The 25,652-nt window shown below is 44.0% G+C and overlaps 2 protein-coding genes and 1 non-coding gene across 3 annotated transcripts; all 3 read left to right on the top strand.

Annotated features, from left to right (window-relative positions):
• Positions 1–16,806: 16,806 nt before the first annotated feature.
• Positions 16,807–21,558, top strand: LOC124011292 (regulator of nonsense transcripts 3B-like). Its single transcript, XM_046324519.1, has 10 exons — positions 16,807–17,095; positions 17,416–17,522; positions 17,608–17,714; positions 18,733–18,831; positions 18,931–19,041; positions 19,187–19,230; positions 19,333–19,521; positions 19,632–19,774; positions 19,866–20,196; positions 20,399–21,558. Exons 1-10 carry the CDS (start codon positions 16,982–16,984, stop codon positions 20,507–20,509), a joined length of 1,356 nt encoding a protein of 451 aa, XP_046180475.1. The 5' UTR covers positions 16,807–16,981; the 3' UTR covers positions 20,510–21,558.
• A 165-nt stretch (positions 21,559–21,723) lies between these two features.
• On the top strand, positions 21,724–23,563 carry LOC124011293 (60S ribosomal protein L39). The gene is made up of 3 exons (XM_046324520.1): positions 21,724–21,837; positions 22,210–22,313; positions 23,353–23,563. The coding sequence occupies exons 1-3, from the start codon at positions 21,835–21,837 to the stop codon at positions 23,399–23,401; spliced, it is 156 nt and encodes a 51-aa protein (XP_046180476.1). The 5' UTR covers positions 21,724–21,834; the 3' UTR covers positions 23,402–23,563.
• LOC124011719 lies at positions 22,407–22,496 on the top strand. Its single transcript, XR_006834618.1, has one exon. It is a non-coding gene; the product is annotated as a small nucleolar RNA SNORA69 (small nucleolar RNA).
• Positions 23,564–25,652: the final 2,089 nt, after the last annotated feature.

The raw sequence follows: 25,652 nt of genomic DNA, 5'->3' as shown, positions 1-25,652 counted from the left end.
CAGTGGTAGGCTTGATTACCAACAACGACGAGACGGCCTACAGGGAGAAGGTGTGGGCCTCGGAGTGTGGTGTCAGGAAAATAACCTCACACTCAACGTCAACAAAACTAAGGAGATGATTGTGGACTTCAGGAAACAGCAGAGGGAACACCCCCCTATCCACATCGATGGAACAGTAGTGGAGAGGGTAGTAAGTTTTAAGTTCCTCGGCATACACATCACAGACAAACTGAATTGGTCCACTCACACAGACAGCATCGTGAAGAAGGCGCAGCAGCGCATCTTCAACCTCAGGAGGCTGAAGAAATTTGGCTTGTCACCAAAAGCACTCACAAACTTCTACAGATGCACAATCGAGAGCATCCTGGCGGGCTGTATCACCGCCTGGTACGGCAACTGCTCCGCCCACAACCGTAAGACTCTCCAGAGGGTAGTGAGGTCTGCAAAACACATCACCGGGGGCAAACTACCTGTCCTCCAGGACACCTACACCACCCGATGTTACAGGAAGGCCATAAAGATCATCAAGGACAACAACCACCCAAGCCACTGCCTGTTCACCCCGCTATCATCCAGAAGGCGAAGTCAGTACAGGTGCATCAAAGCTGGGACCGAGAGACTGAAAAACAGCTTTTATCTCAAGGCCATCAGACTGTTAAACAGCCACCACTAACATTGAGTGGCTGCTGCCAACACACTGACACTGACTCAACTCCAGCCACTTTAATAATGGGAATTGATGGGAAATTATGTAAAATATATCACTAGCCACTTTAAACAATGCTACCTAATATAATGTTACATACCCTACATTATTCATCTCATATGCATACGTATATACTGTACTCTATATCATCTACTGCATCCTTACGTAATACATGTATGTATCAGTAGCCACTTTAAATATGCCACTTTGTTTACATACTCATCTCATATGTATATACTGTACTCGATACCATCTACTGTATCTTGCCTATGCTGCTCTGTACCATGACTCATTCATATATCTTTATGTACATATTCTTTATCCCCTTACACTGTGTATAAGACAGTAGTTTTGGAATTGTTAGTTAGATTACTTGTTGGTTATTACTGCATTGTCAGAACTAGAAGCACACGCATTTCGCTACACTCGCATTAACATCTGCTAACCATCTGTATGTGACAAATACAATTTGATTTGATTTGATTTGCCATCAGAGCTGGGCATCCCTACTCAGCCCCTCTCCATTCCCATGGATGTTAGAGTGCTGGACGGGCGCTCTATAGGCCTGGTCACCCACAATACCACCCCCATCAACATAAGTGTGTCAGGGAACCACAGCGAGATGATCCCATTCCTAATTATTAAGTCTCCTCACATTCCAGTGGTATTGGGATTCTCTTGGCTCCAGCAACACAATCCCCTTATTGACTGGTCTGCTGGTGCCATCATGGGCTGGAGTCCATTCTGCCACGCTCATTGCCAGAAGTCAGTGCAGCCTGCCCTGGGACGTATTCCTGGGGGCTCAGAAGTTGTTCCGGATCTCTCTGCAATTCTTGCGGAGTACCAGGACCTCTGGGAGGTGTTCAGTAAGGCCCGGGCCACTTCGCTTCCGCCACACTGACCCTATGACTGTGGGATCGACTTTCTCCCAGGCACCACTCTGGCCCGGCGATGACTGTACTCTCTGTCAGGTCCGGAGACCAAGGCTATTGGGGGGGGGGGGGGGGGGGGGGGGGGGGGGCTAATAACCGGCTGTTTGTTCCTGATGCTGTTCGCTCCTAGGTTTTGGAGTGTGCCCACTCCTCCAAGCTTGCCTGCCACCCGGAATCCCGTCGGACCCTGGCCTTTGTGCGACAACACTTTTGGTGGCCTACCATGGTTCTGAACGTCTCCGCATTCTTCGCCACATGCATGATCTGTGTGCAGAACAAGACTCCCCGGCAAGCTCAGGCTGGTCTCCTTCAATCTCTAACTGTTCCTCACTGTCCCTGGTCTCACATATCCCTGAACTTTCTCATGGGTCTCCCCCCCGTCTGATGGCTACACCGCCATCCTGACAGTAGGGGACCGGTTTTCCAAAGCCGCACACATAATTCCTTTCCCCAAGCTACCCTTTGCCAACAAGACGGCCCAGCTCATGGTGCAGCACGTCTTCCGGATTCATGGACTCCTAGTGAACATGGTCTCCGATAAGGGTCCTTAGTTCTCGTCTTGGTTCTGGAAGGTGTTCTGCGGAGAGGAAGAGGTTGGCATACCCTTGGAACAGATGTTTGTCCGCCACTATCGTCGTACCTGGAAGAGAGCCCGGTCGGCTCTTCTCAAGACCACCTCCAGGTATCAACGACAAGTGGACCGCCACCAGACCCCGGCTCCCCGGTATCATCTCGGGCAGAGGGTATGGCTGTCCACCCGAGATCTGCCCCTCTGGGTGGAGTCCCGCAAACTTTCCCCCCGGTTTATCAGCCCTATCCTAATCTTCAAGATCATTAGCCCCTCTGCTGTTCATCTTCTGTATACATCCCACTTTTCATGTGTCTAGGATCAAACCCATGTCTCACAGCCCTTTGTCTCCTGTTTCCCACCTAGAGGACATTATTGTCCAAAAAACACTGTAGTTATCATGTATTCATATAATAACCCAATGATAATTTGTTGAGAAATGTTTTCATAAAAGGAGGGAAAATGTATGGACATAGGCCAAAGGCCTCAATGGGATGGACAACCTGCTGTGTTGACTTTTGGTTGTTCCAGCCCAACAATAGATGTAAACTTTATATGACACTTAAACTGTCATGTTTTGTCATTGATTATCATGTCTTGTCCCTGTGCTTCCCCTTCTATTCGTTTCCCTCTGCTGGTCTTATTAGGTTCTTTCCCTCTTTCTATCCCTCTCTCTCCCCCTCCCTCTCTCACTCTCTCGCTCTCTCTTCTCTCTATCGTTCCGTTCCTGCTCCCAGCTGTTCCTATTCCCCTAATCAATCATTTAGTCTTCCCACACCTGTTCCCGATCCTTTTCCCTGATTAGAGTCCCTATTTCTCTCCTTGTTTTCCGTTCCTGCCCTGTCGGATCCTTGTCTATTATTCACCGTGCTGTGTCTATGTATTGCCCTGTCGTGTCGTGTTTCCCTCAGATGCTGCGTGGTGAGCAGGTGTCTGAGTCTGCTACGTTCAAGTGCCTTCCCGAGGCAACCTGCAGTTCTTGATCAAGTCTCCAGTCTGTTCTCGTCATTACGAGTAGTATTATGCCTTTTGTTTGTAAAGTAACTTTACTGGATTAAAAACTCTGTTTTCGCCAAGTCGCTTTTGGGTCCTCATTCACCTGCATAACAGAAGGATCCGACCAAGGAATGGACCCAGCGACTACAGATGCTCGTAACACTGCCGTCGAGATCCAAGGAGCCATGCTCGGCAGACACGAGCAGGAATTGTCTGCTGCTCGCCATGCCGTGGAGAACCTGGCCGCTCAGGTTTCCGACCTCTCTGGACAGTTCCAGAGTCTTCGTCTCGTGCCACCTGTTACTTCCTGGCCTGCCGAGCCTCCGGAACCTAGGGTTAATAACCCACCTTGCTACTCCGGGCAGCCCACGGAGTGCCGCTCCTTTCTCACCCAGTGTGATATTGTGTTCTCTCTCCAACCCAACACATACTCTAGCGAGAGAGCTCGGGTTGCTTACGTCATTTCACTCCTTACTGGCCGGGCTCGAGAGTGGGGCACAGCTATCTGGGAGGCAAGGGCTGATTGTTCTAACAATTACCAGAACTTTAAAGAGGAGATGATTCGGGTTTTTGACCGTTCAGTTTTTGGTAGGGAGGCTTCTAGGGCCCTGGCTTCCCTATGCCAAGGTGATCGATCCATAACGGATTACTCTATAGAGTTTCGCACTCTTGCTGCCTCTAGTGACTGGAACGAGCCGGCGCTGCTCGCTCGTTTTCTGGAGGGACTCCACGCAGTGGTCAAAGATGAGATTCTCTCTCGGGAGGTTCCTTCCAGTGTGGACTCTTTGATTGCTCTCGCCATCCGCATAGAACGACGGGTAGATCTTCGTCACCAAGCTCGTGGAAGAGAGCTCGCGTCAACGGTGTTTCCCTGCTCCGCATCGCAACCATCTCCCTCCTCTGGCTCAGAGACTGAGCCCATGCAGCTGGGAGGTATTCGCATCTCGACCAAGGAGAGGGAACGGAGGATCACCAACCGCCTGTGCCTCTATTGCGGATTTGATGGACATTTTGTCAATTCATGTCCAGTAAAGGCCAGAGCTCATCAGTAAGCGGAGGGCTACTGGTGAGCGCTACTACTCAGGTCTCTTCATCTAGATCCTGTACTACTATGTCGGTCCATCTACGCTGGACCGGTTCGGGTGCTACATGCAGTGCCTTGATTGACTCTGGGGCTGAGGGTTGTTTCATGGACGAAGCATGGGCTCGGAAACATGACATTCCTTTCAGACAGTTAGACAAGCCTACGCCCATGTTTGCCTTAGATGGTAGTCATCTTCCCAGTATCAGATTTGAGACACTACCTTTAACTCTCACAGTATCTGGTAACCACAGTGAGACTATTTCTTTTTTGATTTTTCGTTCACCTTTTACACCTGTTGTTTTGGGTCATCCCTGGCTAGTATGTCATAATCCTTCTATTAATTGGTCTAGTAATTCTATCCTATCCTGGAACGTTTCTTGTCATGTGAAGTGTTTAATGTCTGCCATCCCTCCCATTTCTTCTGTCCCCACTTCTCAGGAGGAACCTGGCGATTTGACAGGAGTGCCAGAGGAATATCATGATCTGCGCACGGTCTTCAGTCGGTCCCGAGCCAACTCCCTTCCTCCTCACCGGTCGTATGATTGTAGTATTGATCTCCTTCCGGGGACCACTCCTCCTCGGGGTAGACTATACTCTCTGTCGGCTCCCGAACGTAAGGCTCTCGAGGATTATTTATCTGTGTCTCTTGACGCCAGTACCATAGTGCCTTCTTCCTCTCCGGCCGGGGCGGGGTTCTTTTTTGTTAAGAAGAAGGACGGTACTCTGCGCCCCTGCGTGGATTATCGAGGGCTGAATGACATAACGGTTAAGAATCGTTATCCGCTTCCCCTTATGTCATCAGCCTTCGAGATTCTGCAGGGAGCCAGGTGCTTTACTAAGTTGGACCTTCGTAACGCTTACCATCTCGTGCGCATCAGAGAGGGGGACGAGTGGAAAACGGCGTTTAACACTCTGTTAGGGCATTTTGAGTACCGGGTTCTGCCGTTTGGTCTCGCCAATGCGCCAGCTGTTTTTCAGGCATTAGTTAATGATGTTCTGAGAGACATGCTGAACATCTTTGTTTTTGTCTATCTTGACGATATCCTGATTTTTTCACCGTCACTCGAGATTCATGTTCAGCACGTTCGACGTGTTCTACAGCGCCTTTTAGAGAATTGTCTCTACGTAAAGGCTGAGAAGTGCTCTTTTCATGTCTCCTCCGTTACTTTTCTCGGTTCCGTTATTTCCGCTGAAGGCATTCATATGGATTCCGCTAAGGTCCAAGCTGTCAGTGATTGGCCCGTTCCAAGGTCACGTGTCGAGTTGCAGCGCTTTTTAGGTTTCGCTAATTTCTATCGGCGTTTCATTCGTAATTTCGGTCAAGTTGCTGCCCCTCTCACAGCTCTTACTTCTGTCAAGACGTGTTTTAAGTGGTCCGGTTCCGCCCAGGGAGCTTTTGATCTTCTAAAAGAACGTTTTACGTCCGCTCCTATCCTCGTTACTCCTGACGTCACTAGACAATTCATTGTCGAGGTTGACGCTTCAGAGGTAGGCGTGGGAGCCATTCTATCCCAGCGCTTCCAGTCTGACGATAAGGTTCATCCTTGCGCTTATTTTTCTCATCGCCTGTCGCCATCTGAGCGCAACTATGATGTGGGTAACCGTGAACTGCTCGCCATCCGCTTAGCCCTAGGCGAATGGCGACAGTGGTTGGAGGGGGCGACCGTTCCTTTTGTCGTTTGGACAGACCATAAGAACCTTGAGTACATCCGTTCTGCCAAACGACTTAATGCCCGTCAAGCTCGTTGGGCGTTGTTTTTCGCTCGTTTTGAGTTTGTGATTTCTTACCGTCCGGGTAGCAAAAACACCAAGCCTGATGCCTTATCCCGTCTGTTTAGTTCTTCTGTGGCTTCTACTGATCCCGAGGGGATTCTTCCTTATGGGCGTGTTGTCGGGTTGACAGTCTGGGGAATTGAAAGACAGGTTAAGCAAGCACTCACGCACACTGCGTCGCCACGCGCTTGTCCTAGTAACCTCCTTTTCGTTCCTGTTTCCACTCGTCTGGCTGTTCTTCAGTGGGCTCACTCTGCCAAGTTAGCTGGTCATCCCGGTGTTCGAGGCACTCTTGCGTCTATTCGCCAGCGCTTTTGGTGGCCGACTCAGGAGCGTGACACGCGCCGTTTCGTGGCTGCTTGTTCGGACTGCGCGCAGACTAAGTCGGGTAACTCTCCTCCTGCTGGTCGTCTCAGACCGCTCCCCATTCCTTCTCGACCATGGTCTCACATCGCCCTAGACTTCATTACCGGTCTGCCTTTGTCTGCGGGGAAGACTGTGATTCTTACGGTTGTCGATAGGTTCTCTAAGGCGGCACATTTCATTCCCCTCGCTAAACTTCCTTCCGCTAAGGAGACGGCACAAATCATCATCGAGAATGTGTTCAGAATTCATGGCCTCCCGTTAGACGCCGTTTCAGACAGAGGCCCGCAATTCACGTCACAGTTTTGGAGGGAGTTCTGTCGTTTGATTGGTGCGTCCGTCAGTCTCTCTTCCGGGTTTCATCCCCAGTCTAACGGTCAAGCAGAGAGGGCCAATCAGACGATTGGTCGCATACTACGCAGCCTTTCTTTCAGAAACCCTGCGTCTTGGGCAGAACAGCTCCCCTGGGCAGAATACGCTCACAACTCGCTTCCTTCGTCTGCTACCGGGTTATCTCCGTTTCAGAGTAGTCTGGGTTACCAGCCTCCTCTGTTCTCATCCCAGCTTGCCGAGTCCAGCGTTCCCTCCGCTCAAGCGTTTGTCCAACGTTGTGAGCGCACCTGGAGGAGGGTGAGGTCTGCACTTTGCCGTTACAGGGCACAGACTGTGAGAGCCGCCAATAAACGCAGGATTAAGAGTCCAAGGTATTGTTGCGGCCAGAGAGTGTGGCTTTCCACTCGCAACCTTCCTCTTACGACAGCTTCTCGTAAGTTGACTCCGCGGTTCATTGGTCCGTTCCGTGTCTCCCAGGTCGTCAATCCTGTCGCTGTGCGACTGCTTCTTCCGCGACATCTTCGTCGCGTCCATCCTGTCTTCCATGTCTCCTGTGTCAAGCCCTTTCTTCGCACCCCCGTTCGTCTTCCCTCCCCCCTCCCGTCCTTGTCGAGAGCGCACCTATTTACAAGGTACGTAAGATCATGGACATGCGTTCTCGGGACGGGGTCACCAATACTTAGTGGATTGGGAGGGTTACGGTCCTGAGGAGAGGAGTTGGGTTCCGTCTCGGGACGTGCTGGACCGTTCGCTTATTGATGATTTCCTCCGTTGCCGCCAGGGTTCCTCCTCGAGTGCGCCAGGAGGCGCTCGGTGAGTGGGGGGGTACTGTCATGTTTTGTCATTGATTATCATGTCTTGTCCCTGTGCTTCCCCTTCTATTCGTTTCCCTCTGCTGGTCTTATTAGGTTCTTTCCCTCTTTCTATCCCTCTCTCTCCCCCTCCCTCTCTCACTCTCTCGCTCTCTCTTCTCTCTATCGTTCCGTTCCTGCTCCCAGCTGTTCCTATTCCCCTAATCAATCATTTAGTCTTCCCACACCTGTTCCCGATCCTTTTCCCTGATTAGAGTCCCTATTTCTCTCCTTGTTTTCCGTTCCTGCCCTGTCGGATCCTTGTCTATTATTCACCGTGCTGTGTCTATGTATTGCCCTGTCGTGTCGTGTTTCCCTCAGATGCTGCGTGGTGAGCAGGTGTCTGAGTCTGCTACGTTCAAGTGCCTTCCCGAGGCAACCTGCAGTTCTTGATCAAGTCTCCAGTCTGTTCTCGTCATTACGAGTAGTATTATGCCTTTTGTTTGTAAACTAACTTTACTGGATTAAAAACTCTGTTTTCGCCAAGTCGCTTTTGGGTCCTCATTCACCTGCATAACATAAACACCTGAATTAATTAAACACAACCAAACCAGTGCCCTGGTGGTATAGGTTACCTGAAGAAGTAATATTCCAACATCAGGAGTACTTTTAATTTGTTTATGTACTACTATAGGTTCACCAGCTAATCTCTATCAAGACACCCATGTCGACTGGATTCCCCCTGTGAAGATGAGCAATGCTGCAGCAGCATCCGTTTGTACTTCTACCTTGTTCTTTTCCAGATATGAAACGAGACTTCCCACAGCTTGGACTATCTGAATGATTCTGTTGTGCCATTTGAGTGGAGAGCACCTTCACCTTGTCATCACGACAAAATGTTTGATATTGTGAACATGCTGTACTTTAATGATAGGCTATATTATTGTATGGGTGAAATGAAAAGTATCTCTGCTTTGCCTAGCCCCATTGAATATTTTTTTTTTCTTATAAGCCTAACTTTCTTTCTTTGACAATTTAAACACATTTAGCATAGACAATATAATTGTTGTGGTAGTCTTAGGCAAACCATGTTCATTATTACAGTAGCACCTCCAAGTGCCACTCAGAACTTGTGTATGTTTTAAACTAAGGATCCCATCACCTACTTCCATACATTTTACCTACATTACAAGCGTTGGAATTGCTCTAAACAATTATGTCATCACAAGGCATGTACAAAATCCAGTATAATGATTAGCCACATCTACTGTACATTGTCTATTGCAGTGGAGGCTGCTGAGGGGAAGACGGCTCGTAATAATGTCTGGAATGGAGCGAATGGAATGGCATCAAACCATGTGTTTGATGTATTTGACACAATTCCCCTGATTGAGCTCCACCCTGTCCTCCCCTGTCCTTCCGAATTAAAGTGCCACCAACCTCTTGTGGTCTACTGGTGTCGTTTTTAAATGAAGAACATATAGCTGAACAATATGTAAACAATGTGTGAGTTAAGCTATTCTCTGATTCAGCTGCACAATGTCAAGGGGTGCATTGCAAATGCCATCAGACTGTAGGCCAGTGGTTCCCAACTCCGATCCTCGAGTACCCCCAACTGTACGGTTTATTGTAGCTCCGGACAAACACACCTGATTCAACTTGTCCACTAATCATCTGTAAAGGTTAGACATTTTAGTAACAACTAGGCTATTATTAATAAAGCAACATTTCAGGTGAACAAAAAAAAGGTCTATCATAGGTGGCTAACCTTGCTCCACTGATCCCTGATCTATGGGGGGAGCAGCCTTCTGTTACATCCCAGCAATAGCACTCTTGATATTTAACTCATTAGGTTTGACACATTGAATCATGTGTGTTAGTGCTGGGCTGGAACAGAAGTCTGCACACCCAGGAGCCTGCTGCACCCACCCAGGCTTGGCCTGCTGCGGTTCTAGTAGGTTCATACATTGTGTGCGACTTTAAAACTGTATTTTTGTTCACAAAATATGCTAACATACAGTGCATTTGGAAAGTATTCTGAGAGGTGACCAAGAACCCTATGGAAAGAGCTCCAGAGTTCCTCTGTGGAGATGGGAGAACCTTCCAGAAGGACAACCATCTCTGCAGCACTCCACCAATTAGGCCTTTATGGTAGAGTTGCCAGATGGAAGCTACTCCTCAGTAAACTGCACATGACAGCCCGCTTGGAGTTTGCCAAAAATATCTTTGTCTGAAATCTTTGAGAGGGAAAGCAGGAACCTCGACGTGGAACATGCACTATTGCCATGGCATCCGCATACAAGTTTCATAAATTCAGTTCTTAAAAGACTGAAACATCCACCCCATTGTTCAAAGACACTTGGAGCATGTCAAATGACAGAACTCCTGCCATGCCAAGCATATGCTCTCGATCTGACATAGTTCATGGTGCAGATGAGAATGGTTTTGGCCATTTCCCCCGTATGGACGAATCATTTGCTTCCATTCTTCTCTCCGTCAAAGTTCAGACCAAGAGTTGCCTAACAAATGATGCAGATTGCTTCCTGCGCAGGACACATTACAGCACTGCTTCAGCCACTAGGCTTAGCAATTCAGCAGCGATTCTGACCTTCTATCACAAAGAGCTGAAGGAACACCTCTACGCAGATGATGATGTTGAGACCATGAAATAACTGTCTACAGTTACAGACCCATTCATCCAATTGCTTCAGGGCAATGCTTAGATGGTTTCCACTCCTAGATTCCACTCCATATCACCTGGTCAGATATTGGGCCCAGCAGCGGCCCATGTCCTCCCAAGTGTCGAATGAGGACATAGAAGCACAGACTGGGCTTCACAGCCTCATTGCATCAGCCAGCAAACCATTACTCTTGTCCCAGGGCCCCAAATGGGATGCCAAGAAACCAGGCTCAGATTCACGCTGCACCTGCTCAGGAGTGGAGGAACAGACACTCTCAGCCCTACCGGAACAGGTGGAGTGCAGCATTGCCCAAGATGCAGGCCGCATCCCCTCTACACCCCAGCACACAGAGACTCGACCCTAATGGGACCGACTCTCTAACTCAACACCATTTCCTTGAGCACCACTTTTCCAGCTGGAAAATGTCAACGGCCAACAAATTGGTGTTACGCACTCTAACACAAGCCTACGCACAACAATTTTTACAGAGGCCTTCCACTCTTCGTGCTGTTGAACCCAATTGAAGCCTCATGTTGTAAGTTCAAGCTTTCAGCTTGCTTGTGAATACGGTAGTATAACACCGTTTAAATTCTGTTCTACCCTGTTGGGTAATTATATTATGTTGCATCCTGTGGTGGATACAAGGAGGTTGGAAGAAATGAAGACCCGCACTGTCAAAAAAAGGAATAAATCCAAAACTGAGGCTTGAATGCAAAATAAGGATGTTTCTTTAAAAAATCATATTGCAAGAAAGTGTACCATTGATGAGACCTCAACCAGAAGGAATAAAAGTAAGAAAACCCATTCATGTGTCTGTACCACTACATATTCTCCTTTGAGTGATGACATCAAGGGAGAGATTAAGAAACAATGGAATATGCTCATGGCTGATCCTTCTTGCCAAAATATTTTCTCTGACCCTCCTCTCTTTTCACACTACAGGGCCAGGAATGTCAGGGACTTCATTATTCGGGCAGACACGAATGTCCCTCCGTGAAAAAATGATGGAAGACTGGATGTTGTGACGGGCTTCTACCCCTGCTGCCGTAGTTGTGTGGCATGTAGGGATTCCTGTAAAAAAGTGAGTGTATTCAACAGCTCTGCTGTAACGGCCGTTGGTGGAAGAAGGTGAGGACCAAGGTGCAGCATGGTACGTGATCATCTTTCAATTTTGAACTGAACACTGAATAATAAAACAACAAAGCGAATGAACAAAACTGAAACAGTTCTGTCTGGTGCAGACACAAAAACAGAAAACAACTACCCACAAACACAGGTGGGAACAGGCTACCTAAGTATGGTTCTCAGAAACAACGATAGACAGCTGCCTCTGATTGGGAACCATACCAGGCCAAACACAGAAATACAAAGTCAGTTAAGAACACATTCTTATTTTCAATGACGGCCTAGGAACGGTGGGTTAACTGCCTCGTTCGGGGGCAGAACGACAGATTTTCACCTTGTCACCTCGGGGGATCTATCTTGCAACCTTACAGTTAACTAGTCCAACGCAATAACGACCTGCCTCTCTCTCGTTGCACTCCACAAGGCCTGTTACATGAATGCAGTAAGCCAAGTTAAGTTGCTAGCTAGCATTAAACTTATCTTATAAAAAACAATCAATCATAATCACTAGTTAACTACACAAGGTTGATGATATTACTAGATATTATCTAGCGTGTCCTGCGTTGCATATAATCTGACTGAGCATACAAGTATCTAAGTATCTGACTGAGCGGTGGTAGGCAGAAGTCATTAAAATAGCACTTTTGTGCGTTTTGCCAGCAGCACTTCTTTGTGCGTCAAGCATTGCGCTGTTTATGACTTCAAGCCTATCAACTCCCGAGATGAGGCTCTGTAACCGAAGTGAAATGGCTAGCTAGTTAGCGCGCGCTAATAACGTTTCAAATGTCACTCGCTCTGAGCCTTCTAGTAGTTGTACACTTTGCTCTGCATGGGTCACACTGCTTCGATGGTGGCTGTTGTCGTTGTGTTCCTGGTCCGAGCCCAGGGAGGAGCGAGGAGGGACGGAAGCTATACTGTTACACTGGCAATACTAAAGTGCCTATAAGAACATCCAATAGTCAAAGGTTAATGAAATACAAATGGTATAGAGGGAAATAGTCCTATAATTCCTATAATAATTACAACCTAAAACTTCTTACCTGGGAATAATGAAGACTCATGTTAAAAGGAACCACCAGCTTTCATATGTCCTCATGTTCTGAGCAAGGAACTGAAACGTTAGCTTTCTTACATAGCACATATTGCACTTTTACTTTCTTCTCCAACACTTTGTTTTTGCATTATTTAAACCAAATTGAACATGTTTCATTATTTACTTGAGGCTAAATTGATTTTATTGATATATTATATTAAGTTAAAATACGTGTTCATTCAGTATTGTTGTAATTGTCATTATTACAAATACAAATGTAATTAATTCGGTATCAGCTTTTTTTGGGGGGGGGGGTCAACCAATAATCGGTATCGGCATTGAAAAATCATAATCGGTCGACCTCTAGTTATTACTGCATTGTTGCAACTAGAAGCACAAGCATTTCGCTACACTCGCATTAACATCTGCTAACCATGTGTATATGTGACAAATAAAATTTGATTTGATCATTTTTTGATTCAAGGCGGTCCCAGGGGCTCATCTGGATTAAGTTAAATAGTGAGTTATCCCACTCTGTTGTCCGAACAACCCTTTTGGTACAGCCTCTCCCATAGGTTGTTTGGCAAACCATTACGAAACAAAAGAGAAATTTGGGTTATGGATGTAACCTTGGTTCTCTGAGGAGAGTAATGGTCGCCAAGCTTTCATATTGTTCCTCCACCTCCATGGGGTTTGAGTTTTGTAATAGACAGTAAACATCTTTGATATTAAGCATGTCCATTCACATTGTGTAAAGGGGAATGAGTTCTCATAGGTCGTTTGGCGGTCCGTTACTCTACGCAGAGAACTAAGGTTACATCTGTAACACAACGTTTTGCATCTCCTTATGTCTGCTGTTAGATCATTCCCGGGGTACCAATCCAAAAACTACTAATATCTCGATATGTAGGTTACATATGGACATTGCACAAAAGTTTCCCATCTTGAATGCAGTTACATTTATCAACTCAAAATCGATGAGTGCGTTGATGTTAAAAAGACAAAACAAATATATTGTGCTTATAAAAAGGTAGTATGCCTACACTTACCTAGCATAATAAAAAAATCCCCATCAAAATCCATCTGCTAGAGATATCAGAATTTTTGCATTGGATGCGTCTCGATAATGTAATGACCAAAAAAAGTGTTAAACAAATTTAAATATATTGTACATTTGAGATTCTTCAAAGTATCCACCCTTTGCCTTGATGACAGCTTTGCAGTCTTGGCACTCTCTCAATCAGTTTCATGAGCTAGTCACCTGGAATGCATTTCAATGAACAGGTGTCCCTTCTTAAAAACTCATTTGTGGAATTTCTTTCCTTCTTAATGCGTTTGAGCTAATCAGTTGTGTTATGACATGGTAGGTTTAGTACACAGAATATAGCCCTATTTGGTAAAAGACCAAGTCCATATTATGGCAAGAACAGCTCAAATAAGCAAAGAGAAATGACAGTCCATCATTACTTCAAGACATGAAGGTCAGTCAATCCAGAAAATGTAAAAAATGTGCAGTCTTAAAAACCATCAAGTGCTATGATGAAACTGGCTCTCATGAGGACCGCCACAGGAAGGGAAGACCCAGAGTCTTCTGAAGAGGACAAGTTCATAAGAGTTACCAGCCTCAGAAATCGGCAATTAACTGCACCGCAGATTGCAGCCCAAATAAATTATTCACAGAGTTCAAGTAACAGACAAATCTCAACATCAACTGTTGGAGACTGCGTGAATCAGGAGACTGTGTGAATCAGACCTTCATGGTCGAATTGCTGCAAAGAAACCACTTCTAAAAGACACCAATAAGAAGTGACTTGCTTGGGCCAAGAAACACGAGCAATGGACATTAGACCGATGGAAATCTGTAATTTGGTCTGACGAGTCCAAATTTGAGATTTTTGGGTCCAACCGCTGTGTCTTTGTGAGACGCCAAGTAGGCGAACGGATGATCTCAGCATGTGTAGTTCCCACCGTGAAGCATGGAGGAGGTGTGATGGTTCTTTGATGGTGACACTGTCAGTGATTTATTTGGAATTCCAAGGCACACTTAACCAGCATGGCTACCACAGCATTCTGCAGTGATCTGGTTTGCACTTAGTGGGACTGTCAATTGTTTTTCAACAGGACAATGACCCAAAACACACTTCCAGGCTGTGTAAGGACTATTTGAACAAGAAGGGGAGTGATGGAGTGCTGCATCAGATGACCTGGCCTCCACTTTCATGTGACCTCAACCCAAATTAGATGGTTTGGGATGGGTTGGACCGCAGAGTGAAGTAAAAGCAGCCAACAAGTGCTCAGCATATGTGGGAACTCCTTCAAGACTGTTGGAAAAGCATTCCAGGTAACTACCTCATGAAACTGGTTGAGAGAATCCCAAAAGTGTGCAAAGCTGGCAAAGGGTGGCTACTTAGAACTACTTAGTGGCTACTTTGGGGGGTACTACATCATTCCATATGTATTATGTATTATTATGTAAGCACCAACTGTCAGAGCAGCTCACAGATTACTGCACCTGTACATAGCCCACCTATAATTTATCTCAAACAACTACCTCTTTCCCAACTGTATTTAATTAATTTATTTATTTTGCTCCTTTGCACCTCATTATTTTTATTTCTACTTTGCACATTCTTCCATTGCAAAACTACCATTCCAGTGTTTTACTTGCTATATTATATTTACTTTGCCACCATGGCCTTTTTTGCCTTTACCTACCTTCTCACCTCATTGCTCACATTGTATTTAGACTTGTTTATACTGTATTTTTGACTGTATGTTTGTTTTACTCCATGTGTAACTCTGTGTTGTTGTATCTGTCGAACTGCTTTGCTTTATCTTGGCCAGGTAAATGTAAATGAGAACTTGTTCTCAACTTGCCTACCTGGTTAAATAAAGGTAAAATAAAATTAAAATAAAACACTCGTCTGTCTCTCTCCATCAGATACCACTGGTATGGAACCCTGGCGATTCTCTTTTCCTAAGCAAAGATTAAAGATAATAAGTGTTAACGCAGCTAATTTACTACTAGTATACAAAACTAGTTAATGGTATAACTTCAACCAGTTGAAAATTAATATTTAGCTAGCTACTGCATTCATTCATAACATTGGTTATCCGGCTTTTTCCGGCTTTTTCACCTGCGGGATCGTCTGAGATCAGCCACCCGGACAGCTGATGAGACTGTGGGTTTGCACAATGAAGAATTTCTGCGCAAACTGCCAGAAACAGTCTCAGGGAAGCTTATATGCGTGCTCACTGCCCTCACCAGGGTCTTGACCTGACTGCAGTTCGGCGTCGCAATTGACTTCAGTGGGCAAATGCTCACCTTCAATGGTCACTGGCACGCTGGAGAAGTGTGCCCTTCATGGATGAATCCCAGTTTCAACTGTACTGGGGAGATGGCAGAGCGTGTATGGCGTCTTGTGGGCGAGCGGTTTGTTGATGTCAACGTTGTGAACAGAGTGCCCCCTTGTGGCGGTGGGGTTATGGTGTGGGCAGGCATAAGCTACGGATAACAAACACAATTGCATTTTATCGCTGGCAATTTGAATACACAGAGATACCGTGACGAGATCCTGAGGCCCATTGTCATGCCATTCATCCGCCTCCATCACCTCGTGCTTCATGCATGATAATGCATGGCCCCATGTCACAAGGATCTGTACACAATTCCTGGAATCTGAAAATGTCCCAGTTCTTCCTTGGCCTGCATACTCACCAGACATGTTACCCATTAAGCCTGTTTGGGATGCTCTGAATCGACATGTACCACAGTTTGTTCCTGTTAATATCCAACAACTACACAGCCATTGAAGAGGAGTGGGACAACATGATACAGGCCTCAACCAACAGCCTGATCAACTCTATGTGAAGGAGATGTGTCAAGTTGCATGAGGAAAATGGTGGTCACACCATATATTGACTGGTTTTCTGATCCACGTCCCTTATTTTTAAGGTATCTGTGACCAACATATGCATATCTGTATTAATAATAAAAATAATATATGCCATTTAGCAGACGCTTTTATCCAAAGCGACTTACAGTCATGTGTGCATACATTCTACGTATTGCCAGTCATGTGAAATCCATAGAGTAGGGCTTAATGAATTTATTTCAATTGACTGATTTTCATTATATGAAATAGTTGCATGCTGCGTTCATATTATTGTTCAGTGTACTTACACCTACACTGCTGTTATTTACTTGGTACTTTGCATCCTGTCTTACATTATATGTATATATTTGTGGCCAAAGTAAACCACATTGTTGCCCCCTTTTCTTAAATTTAGATTTTAAACCTAAACCTAACCACAATGATAATTTTAGGTTAGGCAAACAAGCGAATTTTTGTTTTCATAAATGTTTACGATATAGCCAATTTTTACTTTGTGGCTGTGGTAACTAGTGGACACCACCCCACACCATCACTGACGCAACACACTTTCAAGTGTCGCAGAACGTCTCTCCTAGCAGCAAATCAACAAGCAGTTTTTGTTGTTGACCGATAGAAACCGAGCTAGCAGCAAGTTAGCAATCAAAGCAATTAAAAAAAGTTTATACAGGTCTGCAGATTGCTTGAAGTTTATGGCATAAATATGAAAGACGGAAGAGAAAATACTCGTCAGAGGGAGAAAAGGATGGAGATAAAATGCGAAAACATTGAAAAAATGGAGAAGCCAAAGCAGGAGAAGAAAGAAGTAATGACGAAGGTACCGTTACGCGGGCTATTGTAGTTGGCTCGCTAAACCAAAATGGCTAGCTACACGGATTTAATCTGGCAAGATACTCCTGTATTGCTGGCTAGCTAGTAGATCAGGTGTAATAAGCCTGTAATTGAACTTCGTTAGCTAGTTATCTTTTGAATGTTGCCTATTGAAGAGTAACGTTAACCGATATGTCTAAATTAGTAAACCTGTTATAGTCAGCTAAACTAGCTAGTTACCGTTAACCAACGCTTAGAGGCTGAATCTGCTATTTTAACTATCTGGCTTGGATATTATCTTGATAAGTTAACATTTGAGTGCCACAGATCATTATCCGACGTCTGCCTCCAAGCATAACCAAGGAGGAACTGGAGGAACAATTGCAGCCACTTCCAGAAGTGGACTACTTAGAATTTTTCTCCAATGACAGCAGGTGCGTAGTGCGTAGTCTGAACGATTGTCAGTCAGAATCACATATTTGGTACCCTGGTTACTTACTTCGTTTTTCTTCTATACAGCATGTACCCCCATGTCTTCGCCAGAGCATACATCAACTTCAAGATTCAGGAAGATATTGTACTTTTCAGAGACCGGTTTGATGGATATGTGTTCGTTGATAATGGAGGTGTGATTCATTTAATTTCAATAAGATATTGACATCTAAGTGTTGAGCATTAAACCAACATTGATTTTCCTGGTTATTAAACGACTAATTGGCTGACGTCTGTTAAATTATTTAAATTCCGTTTTGTTTTTTTGTGAGCCCAACGTAGCGTTTCTCTAGAGAGAAGTCAAATAATTCATGAGACAAATTGTCAAACTATTTGGGACACTGAGTGGAAGGGAGTTGTAGTTTTCATCAGGCAAATATTCAACCTAGCTCAGCGCAGAAATGCGGTAATTTATTACAATGACCATAATCCATTGCGCCTGTCCCTCCCCTCCTCCCCGGTTCAGACGGTGACAGATATCCTTACACCTGCTACGTTAGATAAACATAGACCGCATGAGAGAAATGTACACAACGGCGAGGGAGATGGACAGTTCGTGAAAGCACGTCTAATCTACTTTAAAGCACTTGTAAAATGATTTCGTCAGACAGCTCTGCAGCATACTTACAGGCAAGCCTAGCTAAATAGGATGACTAAAGACAGTACAGTAAGTGGAGCACAGACAGAGATTAGATGGTCGGGGCTGGCTGCTTCTGCTTGAGCTGAGATGAGATGATGACTTTAAGGAATTAAAAATAATAGTCATAAAATAAAAACTAAACAATATACACAACCTAAATCTTTTTATTATTTCCTACTTTTCTATTCATGTCTACCCAATGTGGACCTGACAAGACAGTGGAATATTTTCAATGTTTTGACAACTTAATGTTAATTTGGTTTTGTCTTTGGAACTCTCATTTTGAAAGATTTAAAATAATTGAATTTCACAATGCATTTAATGTCATAAAATGTTTGTTTATTAAAATCAAAATGGAAAACCGTGATTCTTTAAAATAATTTAACTGAACCAACCTCAAAGCACTAATAGCTTAGAACTAATAACAACCATGCAATATTAGCCTAGGCTATTGCAGCAGCTTCTGATTGCCTTGTGCGTTAATTAATGCTGTGGCGTATTTTGTTTAACAGGGCAGGAGTATCCAGCCATTGTTGAATTTGCTCCTTTTCAAAAGATTGCCAAAAGAAGGAGTAAGAAAAAGGATGCTAAAAGTGGAACAATAGATGAAGGTGAGAATGTTTACATGAGGCATTTTATGGTTGGTTGCAATTGCACACCATTTAGATCCTCTAGCTCGAAAGTCCCACTGAGACACTTTGTTCTTTTAGATGCTGATTACAAGAAATTCCTGGAGATTTATAATGGGGATGATGAAAAGTTTACATCCACCCCTGAGACTCTACTGGAGGAAATAGAGGCTAAAACAAAGGAACTAGTAGGTATGTAAACATACTTTCTGGTTACATTTGGTTGACATCCAAGCCAGTTGAAATACTCTAGATGCGTGTCAATGTGAAATCAAGTAGTGTTCCCTGTGAAAGGGATATTTCAGTATTTCATGATTTTACCACCCCCCCCCCCCAGCTAAGAAAATGACTCCCCTCTTGGACTTCTTAAAGAACAAACAGGTATGTGTCACCTGTAGGAAATAATTATATATTTTAGCTGTGTTCTTGCATGATATGAGGCTGGATAGACTATTCATATGGCTTTTGTCTGCTGATGGTCAGAGAATCCGTGAGGAAAAGAAAGAGGAAAGGAGGAGACGAGAACTCGAACGTAAGCGCCTGAGGGACGAGGAACGTCGGAAGTGGAGGGAGGAGGACAGGAGAAAGCGCAAAGAAGCAGAGAAGTTCAAGAAAGGAGACAAACCTTCCGAGAAGGATAAAGACCAAGCGAAGGAGGTGCCAAAAATCAAGGTATGGAAAGGAGAAGAAATCCTGTCAAACTACTTGACTATAATACAGGTGTATAATACAGAATAACAGACTGCTCTTTTCATGTTTATCTGTTTTCTTTCTCCGTTCAGCTCTTGAGAAAACCAGACGGAGATGATGTGGAGAAGTTAAAGAAACCTGAGAAGGACAAGATGAAAGACGACAGAGCTCCAGGGTGTCCTGATATGACGAAACGCCAAAACTTCGAAACCAGGGGGGACAGGGTATCACGGAAGTGAGGGGTCATCACCATTAATCTCTTTAATGTTACCGGTCTTTAACATAAAGGCTTACATTGTATTCATGTAAATGTTCTTGTCTTTCAGAGCTGATGAAGATGGATACAAAGACTTCAGAGAGCGTGAACTAGAAAGGGACAGAAACCGCGAACGAGACAAAGAGAGGGAGCGGCGTCAGAAAGACAAGGAGCGCATCAGATGCCAAGACGAGGATAGGCGAAGGAGGAGGGAAAGGCACGATGGAGAGAACTCCTACAGAAAGCGAGAGGAAGAAGGGAAAAGGGAGAAAGAAGATCGTGTCTGGGAAAAGAGAAGGGGCGAGAATGCCGGGGACTCCGCAGGCCATACTGATAAGCCTAAAAAGTCAGAAGAAACCATGAGGGAGGAGAAAGCTAAAAGAGATTGTTTAAGAAACAAGGTAATAACTTCAGTCTTTCTTAGTATATAGTCAAATAAGCATTTTTCCTAATCAATCAATTCATTGGGTTAATTGGGATATTCTATTACATTTGTTCCCTTTTCTCCTGATTTCCTATGTTGATCTGATCACATTCCTTCATAGTTTTGTGTATTTTTTTTTAGTCTCTTAACCACAGCGATTTCGTTCCCTTGTGCATCAGGATCGGCCTGCCATTCAGCTATACCAGCCAGGTGCCAGGAACCGAGGAGGAGAATCTCATGCTGGGGAGCGAAAGTCAGAGCGAGACCAAGAGAAGGGAGTTGAAGGATAAAAAAATGACCACAAATAAAGAATGATCAAACGATTGAGAGGAATCTGCTCTGAGCCAAGCAAACGGGTACCAGAGAGGCTGTTGCAGTAGTGCTTCTCCTGCAGAGCCACATCCCGTCCTCCCACTCCCAACCAGAGGACGGGATGTGACCACGGTGTCCCCCCTAGTGCCTGAAGGTGTCCCTCTTTTTAAAAAAAGCAATGGAAAGTTGGCGCTTTAATGTTTGCAGGAGTTTGGCTATGGGGCGGCAGGTAGCCTAGGGGTTAGAGCGTTGGACTTGTAACCGAAAGGTTGTAAGATTGAATCCCAGAGCTGACAGGGTAGAAATCTGTTGTTCTGACCCTGAACAAGGCATTTAACCCACTGTTCCTAGGCAGTCATTCAAAATAAGATTTTGTTCTTAACTGACTTGCTTAGTTAAATAAAGGTAAACTAAAATGAGACAAAGCCAACGCTCTAGGACCACATGAATTTAAAGTGACCTTACTACAGTATTGGTACACAGTCTGCTACACAGTTGTGAAGCACAGTTCTTATATTGAATAGGCTTTCACCCTCATTAGTTGTTCATAGGTTTAAACAAAAAAATCACATACAATATGTTATTTAATTTATCAACAGTGTAGGAGTCTACTGGTTTAAATATATCCTGTTGCTTCTTTCAAAAACTAGGCATAGGTTTGTACACAGACATTTGATTTCTATTTCCCCAACAAGTCCTTAATACTCTGTACAGGTAAAAACAATATTAAGCTATGTTATTTCACTCATTCAACAATTCAGGGGAATTAAAAAGCCATTTAATTTATAAATATAGAACTGTGAGCTATGCCTTGACTTGAGACTGCACGCAACCCCTAATGGGTGACAATTAAGTTGTGGCCTTCTACGTCGTATGCATATACATCTTCATACATAAACAATGCTACAGTAACATTCTAATTGGAATAAGCATATATATATATTTATACTCTAATTTGTTTCATGATTGATGTAGCCTCCCTAAACAAGAGTTACAAATGAGCACAATAAAGAAAATATTGTTCTAAGTTGTGTATGGTATTTATTCAACATTCCAGATTGGTTTTTATGACAAACTGTACTGTAAATACAATTTGAGAGAACCATTATCTAATACATTTTTACAAGTGGTACAGAAGCGTCATGTTGATGCAATGCGGGAGTGGTCCACTTGATGACGCTGTGTGCGCGTAGCGCAAGACTTTTCTACAATTTGCTTGGTTGGGATTGCCTACATCACCAACGCTTCCCCTCCTTCTTTCTCTTCGGCCTCCGCCATTGGGGTGTAAAGGACTGCGGACAAAATGGTAAAGTTAAATCTTATAACATCCTTGTCTACATGAGCGAAATTGTTTATTGTTCATGGCATTTACAGAAAGTGTTTTTAACGGCAACACCGAAAGCCGTTATATTGTCTTCAATACCAGTATTGAATTCATAAAAAGTAACGTTTTAGTAGCGTGTGGCCGTGTTGTCGGATCAAATTTACTTTACTTCAAGAAGTACACTTGCTGCCGTCAAGACTTTTCTGCCTATAGTAATCTAGCTCTAACTGAAGTGCAACGAGCTAGTTGGCAGGTTTTACCTAACGTAAGTGCAGCATGCCATGAAGGAAATGTAGGTTTGCATGTGATGTATGTTACCCTAGTTAACTAACAGCTCCATCCTCTTAATTTCAGTCGTCCCACAAGACTTTCAGGATCAAGCGCTTTCTCGCCAAGAAACAGAAGCAGAACAGGCCCATCCCACAGTGGATCAGAATGAAGACTGGCAACAAGATCAGGTATGTGTGTAGCTATATTCCTAGCATCCCGCTATCATGTACAACGCATAAAATGGTCTGTTAACTAGTGCTGATTGGATCCTCTGACCATCTAAAGCAGGTCTGCAATTACAGTACTCCAATCAGTGGGTGTGCTGTCATTAATCCTGCTGAGAGTAACATTCTGCTTTGGAGTTCACACTTGGTCACATCACCAGTGATGAGGATTCTCTTTAGTAATGACAGTGCAATTACGACTACAGTATCATAGTTAAAGACAGTGCAATTACAACTACAGTATCATAGTTCCCTGACGGGGCTCAAAGCTGCTACCGTTTGACTTGAGTTACAGTTCAACACAATTTTTTGTTCACAATTTGCAATTTGTTATATATTTATTCAAACAGCGGTGTGTATGCAACAATGTATGCAGGCCAGGTATTCAACGTTTGGTTTGAAGTCTTGGTTGAATATTTGTAAAGTGCAATTCAGTCATGCGCTGTTTGAATACATTTCTAAAGCCAGTATTCTTTTCATTTGGCGCCATGTCAAGCCCTGCAAAGGCATGCTACTTTAAAATATGTCTAGTCATTATTAGCCTGGTTCCATGGAATGCAGGTACATTATGGGACACTGGTCAAGTCATTATTGCCCCCAAATTGGTGTGCCCAAATCACGTGCTGGTGCCATCAACTGGGAAAAGGTAGTCTAGCACATTGACCGGGGAAATGATGTTCCTATCAAATAATATGTTTGAATGTCTTTTTGCCATGTTGGGGCTTATTTCAGCTGTGCCTCATTTACTTGCTTTTGAGCATATGGAATAAATGGCATTTGGTTGATTTGCTTTACCAGTCAAATGCAGTGTTGTCTGGTTTTATGAAATGACTTTAATTGGATGTATGACAAATTGTAAAGAAACAATGGGGTTTACAACTAAACAAGCCTAAATACAAACGGTCTACTATGGTCCTTGACTGGATTTCAATCTAATGCCACCATGAAGATGGCTTGTGTTGTATTATCAGTCTGTGTTATTCCTGGTTTCTCTGTGTTCCAGGTACAACTCCAAGAGGAGACACTGGAGGAGGACCAAGCTGGGCTTGTAAATATACAGGTCTTCAGATCTCCAGCGTTCACAGCATCTTCACCTGCCAAGGCCACTACCTGCTAGAACCTTTAGAGGAAAGCCATGCTATCTTGAACGGCAGTCTTTTTGTACAAATACTCTGGTTATGCGTGTGTTTAACAATAAAAGATTTGCGAAACGAGATGTGGTTGAGTTTGTCTAACCTCAATTCGTCCTTTACTCTGGAAATGCTTTTTTAATGCTTCCAGTGCAAGCAAGTGTCTCTTATCCCCAAGGTTTGCCAGCCATGCATCATACTGGTGTTACCTACTTTATGACATTGTTGACATTAGTGCAACGCTCTACATTTGATTACAAGAAGGCATCCCACTCAAGTAAGGGTCATTGGGAATTGGCTAAATTACTAACTAGGCACCCTGTCTGTGTAATTTGTTGACGATTCAGATTTCCTTTGGAATGTTTACTTGGCATAACCCAAAATGTAAGCTAGTAAAATATGTATGACCTTGTGAAAGGGTTGAATGTGGTCTGCTTACTCTGCTCCATGGGGGGGGGTCCAATCTAAAGTCAAATTAGGAATGGGCAGATGTGTTAATGTTCAATCCAAAGGAACCAAAATGTAATCGAAGCGAAGATCAGTGTTCTGTTTTTATATAATCCTATCAAATGATCATAACACCCTAAGAACAATTGTTAATTATTTGTGCATTATCACATGTAATTTGTTGCATGATCTATAAACCGGTATAGACTAATGGTGAAATATTTATGGGCCCTTCCTAACAATGCAGAAAAATAACGCAAGGAATAAATATATACAATGAGTAATGACGACTTCGCTATATACTCAGGGTACTGGGTTGATTTGCAGGAATACAAGGTAATTGAGGTATCCATGCACATTTTAGGTAGGTGTAAAGTGACTAGGCAACAGAATAGATGAGCAGTACCTGCACCGTATGTGATTTGTCAAGAGTTGGTGTAGATGGTTCTGTAGCTAATGAACTATATAGCGGTCTTATGGCTTGAGTAAAAGTTGTTCAGGGTTCCGTTGGGTCCAGATTTGGTGCATCAGTACTGCGTTCTGTGCGGTGAAGAGGACAGCCTGATATGGGTAGTTGAAGTCTGACAATTTTTAGGGCCTTCCTCTGACACTGCCTGTGCCAGAGAGCTTGGCCCCAGTAATGTACTGGGCAGCATGCACGACACTTAAGTGCCTTGCGGTCGGATGCCAAGGAGTTGCCATATCAAGCGGTGGATAGTCAAGATGCTCTCGGTGGTGCAGCTGTTGAACTTGGGGGCCCATGCCAAATCTTTTCAGCCTCCTGGGGAAGAGGCTTTCATGATGGTTTGTGTGTTTTTAAATTATAAACTGGTTAGTTTGAGCCCTGAATGCTGTGGTATATCAGACCATATGATTAGTTTCTAATGACTAATTGTCTAATTACTTTGGTAACCAGTAAATAGCAATAGAGCTCTGGATTTTATGGTATACAGTGTATAGACAATATGCTATGGCTAAGGGCTATATCCAGGCACTCCTCAACAGCCTTTAGCCATAATATATTGGACATATACCACACCGCATCGGGCCTTATCTAACGTCTCTAGTTCTGTAGCACTTGCTTACACGACCTGCAGAAAATGTCAAAATTAGGCTTTCAAGAAAGCTTATACAAAATCAGCATAACTCATTTTTGATCAAAGAGCACACTTGTGCATGCCGTCAATAAAAGTTTTATTTAATGAAATAACATTTTTAAATTACAATTAAGTCTAAAACAACACATTTGTTGTGTGCAAGAAACGGTTCCACTGCTGTACTGCCCATAATCAGATTGGTTATTCACCAATTATAAACTGGTTGGTTCGAGCCCTGAAAGCTGCAGACCGTATACCATGACAACGTTTAGTTTTACTGGTCTAATTACATTCGTAACCAGTTTATAATAGCAGTAAGGCACATTGGGGGTTTGTTATATATGGCCAATATACCACGGCTAAGGGCTGTGTCCGAGTACTCAGTGTTGCGTCCTGTGTAAGAACAGCCCTTAGCCATGGTATATTTGCCGTATACCACACCCCTCGGGCCTTATTGCTTAAGTTGCTTAGCATACTATGCGTAAAAGCGCAAATGCGTGAAAGTCTACAAGCTATGATCAATGTGGCTCGTGATAAAGACACTTGATTTTGCGTGAAAAAAGTACCTTTGTGTGGCCATATGACCTTTAACTTCTGTTCACAAAAGACAAGGATGGGGGAAAATAACT

The sequence above is a fragment of the Oncorhynchus gorbuscha genome, linkage group LG23, assembly GCF_021184085.1.
Source record: "Oncorhynchus gorbuscha isolate QuinsamMale2020 ecotype Even-year linkage group LG23, OgorEven_v1.0, whole genome shotgun sequence".
Classification (NCBI taxonomy): domain Eukaryota; kingdom Metazoa; phylum Chordata; class Actinopteri; order Salmoniformes; family Salmonidae; genus Oncorhynchus; species Oncorhynchus gorbuscha.
The sequence above is the reverse complement of the archived record's forward strand: the minus strand, read 5'-3'. Positions and strand labels throughout refer to the sequence as shown.

Coding starts and splice junctions, on each gene's coding strand:
- LOC124011292 (XM_046324519.1), top strand. CDS start 16,982: ATGAAAGACGGAAGAGAAAATACTCGTCAGAGGGAGAAAAGGATGGAG. Junction 17,715..18,732: donor TGTGTTCGTTGATAATGGAG/GTGTGATTCATT, acceptor TTTGTTTAACAG/GGCAGGAGTATCCAGCCATT. Junction 19,775..19,865: donor GGGGACAGGGTATCACGGAA/GTGAGGGGTCAT, acceptor CTTGTCTTTCAG/AGCTGATGAAGATGGATACA.
- LOC124011293 (XM_046324520.1), top strand. Junction 22,314..23,352: donor AAGACTGGCAACAAGATCAG/GTATGTGTGTAG, acceptor TCTGTGTTCCAG/GTACAACTCCAAGAGGAGAC.